Source organism: Arachis ipaensis, chromosome B06 (assembly GCF_000816755.2).
Source record: "Arachis ipaensis cultivar K30076 chromosome B06, Araip1.1, whole genome shotgun sequence".
NCBI classification, from domain to species: domain Eukaryota; kingdom Viridiplantae; phylum Streptophyta; class Magnoliopsida; order Fabales; family Fabaceae; genus Arachis; species Arachis ipaensis.
The window spans coordinates 124,611,894-124,615,827 of NC_029790.2; the positions used below are offsets into that span (position 1 = coordinate 124,611,894).

General features: G+C 30.0%; 1 protein-coding gene across 1 annotated transcript; it reads left to right on the plus strand.

Moving 5' to 3' along the window:
• LOC110263555 lies at window positions 2,405-3,145 on the plus strand. Its single transcript, XM_021104989.1, has one exon. The coding sequence runs from the start codon at window positions 2,532-2,534 to the stop codon at window positions 3,003-3,005; it is 474 nt and encodes a 157-aa protein (XP_020960648.1). The 5' UTR covers window positions 2,405-2,531; the 3' UTR covers window positions 3,006-3,145.

Consider the following 3,934-nt stretch of genomic DNA (forward strand, 5'->3'; position numbering starts at 1 on the left):
AAAAAATAAAGGTACTTTTATTATTTATTTATTGCTATATCCAATTTCATTAAAATTTAATATAGATGATCTATAGAAGAGTATCGAAACTCTAGAAAAAAATGAAAACTCAGGTAAAGTCAACTTCACGTGAAGTTGATATCTGAGAGTTGTTAGATGAAAATTTAGTCAAATCAGTCAAATCATCTAACGACTTTCAAGTACCGACTTCACGTAAAGTCGACTGCACCTGAGTTTCCACCGAAAAAAAACTTTTAAAATAAAAAGATTTATAAAATAAAATAAATAATTAATTACTATTAAATTCATGACTTTTATGTGAGTTCCATTACTTAATTCAAATGTAATTAGATTTTTATTTTCATATTTTTTCAACTTTCTCAATTTAGAATATTTTTTTACTATAGTATTTTTGTAAGAATTTTGTCGAGTAAATGGTCTAATTAGTCTCCAAAAGATCACTCATTTTTAAATTAGTTTCGGAAAGATATTTTTGATCAAATTCGTCTTTCAAAGATTTTAAGTTAGTCATTTTAGTCTTTCCATCACTTCCATTGCTAATAACGTCAAAGTTTGTTGATGTGACACATTAAGTGACGTGCACCACAATACAAACCTAGTAGTCTTAATTGGCAACTAACATAATAAGTTTATGAAATTAGATCAAATAAACCTCAAATTGAGGGATTTCAATGCCTCAAGTTCTTCTCTTAATGAAATTTTGATTTGATCTAATTTCATAAATTTATCATATTAATAGTCAATTAAGACTCTTGTATTGTAGTATTACTTAACATGTCACATTAACAAATTTTAGCACCGTTAATAAAAAAAATAATAGAAAGACTAACGTAATTAATTTAAAATTTTTAAAAAATAAATTTAATTAAAAAAATTTAAAACTAATTTAAAAAATAAATAATCTTTTAAAAATGAATTTAACCATTTACTCAAAATAATTTGGATGGCACAACACAGGAGAAGCCATATCCATGGGCATCCACTAAAAAAATTGAGTAATAGATTTGTCTTCCCTAGTTAAAGTATGTTGTTAGGAAGAAAAATAATAAGAGGGTTGAGGCAATTAAAGATGATAGTCAGACTTAAAGTGGTAAGTCGTTAGCATATGATGAAGAATTAGTTAGAGAGAAAAGACACGTGGAACGTAATCTACAAAATCAGGGACGTAAAAAAAAGGCATAAGAGAGAACCATATTCTTTTTTTCCTCTGACAAATTCTGTTCCTTACTTCTCTCTGAATTTCTTTTCACTTTTTTTTTGTTGGTAAGTCAGGTTCTACAATACTTGTGAAAAAGTCTTAGACTAATTCTCTTACTTCTTTTTCACAAGTCCTCAATAATTCACTTACTAAAATTTTATATTCCATTATAGTTTATGTCACTATTTCATTGATGTAATTGTTCAATTTGATTATGTTCTTTTAAATTTAGACATTTGCTTTTTTCTTGATTAGTTCAACGTATTTTTACTCTTTTATATGTTAATTGTAAGATGAAAAAGATTAGTTTGGGCAGTCAAAATATTCTGTTTTCTTAGATCGATTATAGAATGTAAATAGCAAAAATTATATAGAGCAAAAATTTTTTTTTCCTTTCAATTGCATGAGAAATAAGAGAACTTGACTGAAAATTTATCAAATTAATACAATTATATCTCAACAATCAATTATATTAACCATACATTAAAATCAATTATTAATGTAGAATACATATTAAAAATAAATTAAATTACATATATTTATATAAAAATACATAATGACTAATTTTAATGAATGATTTTAATGTATAAATAATATTTTAATTCGGGTTGTACCAATGATGAATAAATGCTAGCTTGAAGGAATATGTAGAGGCAGAACTTGACTACCAACCACTATGCATATAAGGTTCCATACTCTCCCTGCAGCGTTTATAAAAGCATTTTTACACGAAGTATCTAATTAGATATAATTATCACAAAACTTACATATTAATAATGAATAAGAATAGATCTCATAATATAACCAAGTTACAAATTCCATTTAGCAAAATGTGTGTAACTTTCAGTTCTCTTCGCATGATTCAATTTATTTGACTATCACATGAATGGTTGTTTTTGAATGCTCACCACTTGATAGAGTATTTTTAGTCATGATAAAAATTAGATTACTTCTAGAAAATTAAATAAAGGAGTCAAAAAATGAGCTGTAACTAAATCAAATTAGAAGATTATATTTATAACATATTTTTAGTTACTCTTGGTCCAAGACAACTAGCAGTCAACAGATATTTGTAAAACAAGTTGGTGACAGATTAATAATCCATTTGTTATAGCGTTGTTTTCGTAATGCCAAAAAAAATCACGTATATATTATCAGATGCTCGAAACAAAGTAGTTTATACTTTTATACGTTAAAGAAAAAGAAAGTGGTGTGATAGGAAAGAAGTGTGTGTGAAAGAGAGCAAAATTCATTGGTCTTGCACACACATTTTTTCGTATCTAGCCTTTCTCTTTCTTTTTCTTTACACAAAATGTCCTCGTCCTCACCGATAACCAATTATGCTGACGATGACATGCAGGATATTATATTCACCAAAAGAGGTTGTTTATTTTGGATCCCATGCTTTCGATCAAAAGCGTCATCGTCAGCATATGGTCGTCGGTGTGGAGAAGAGCAGAAATCGGAGAAGAAGCAGCATTCGCGGCCCAAAAAACTGAAGAAAGTAAAGGAATTGTCTAAGAAGGTGTTTGGGTCTAAATGGAAAAAGTTTATTCGTCGTTTGAAGAAGAAGAATGTTCCCAGAACTACATTGTTAAAGAAAGGTTCATTCCATTATGATCCCTTGAGTTATTCCCTCAACTTTGATGATGGAAAACATTACGAAGGTGATGATCATGAACGTTACAGCCGCAATTTTTCATATCGCTTTGCTTCTCTTCCAGCATCAACAAAATCATCCATGGACCTTGGCAATGGCAAGGATAATAGTCTCTCATTGATGTGATATCATGTGAAAATAGTCGAAAGATTTTTTGAATGTATCCTTGATTTCATTTTTGACCTTAGCAAGACTCAAAATGGAGAAGGATATGATTCTTGAATAGAAATTGTTAGGCTATGTGTGCCTGTGTGGTAACATATTTTGTATTATTTTTTACGTAATAAACATTTTATTTATTTATTGGTTCCGTTGATATATATAAAAGGAAAACATGCTATAGACAAAGACAACAATATAATGGAACACATTTAAAATGTTCCAATTAAAAAAATTGGACTTCAGTGTAGTGTAGTAAATTATTCTAACAAATCTAATGATTAATATTGAATAGAACATTGTAGTGTAGTCACTAAAGCTTTATCATCACCATGGTCCTTGGGGTTGTAGGTAAAACTATTTTTAAAATTTGAAATTGCAGGGACACATGAAATGACAAAACGAACCTTGTTTGAGTCTGTTGTCAAAGCCAAATTAGAAATTACTTACTAGAATGCACATTCTGTTTTTATATTTGCTAGGCTCTTATCATAAAGACTAATAAAATTTAACATAATGCACATAATATTTGATTTTAATATAACTCTATACATTTAAATTAGAATTGATTCTCAATAACGTTACCCCCTCAGGCTGTGTAGGAAATGCATGGATTTCCAAGCTGCGGAGAAGCTGTTTGATGAAATGCTTCAGAGAGAGGTGCAGCCTAATAACATTACTTTCTCCACTTTGATCAACTGTGCCATGCTTTGCCCGATAAGGCTGTCGATTGGTTTGAGAAGATGCCGGGTTATGGGTGCGAGCCGGACGGAATTTACCTGTTCGGCTATGGTGTATGCTTATGCACTCACTGGCAGTGCTGACATGGCCCTGAAGCTCTATGATCGAGCGAAGCTGGAGGCGTGGCGCCTTGATGCAGTGACATTCTCAGCATT

Excerpts from the sequence above, each read along its gene's own strand:
- LOC110263555 (XM_021104989.1), top strand. The coding sequence starts at position 2,532 with ATGTCCTCGTCCTCACCGATAACCAATTATGCTGACGATGACATGCAG.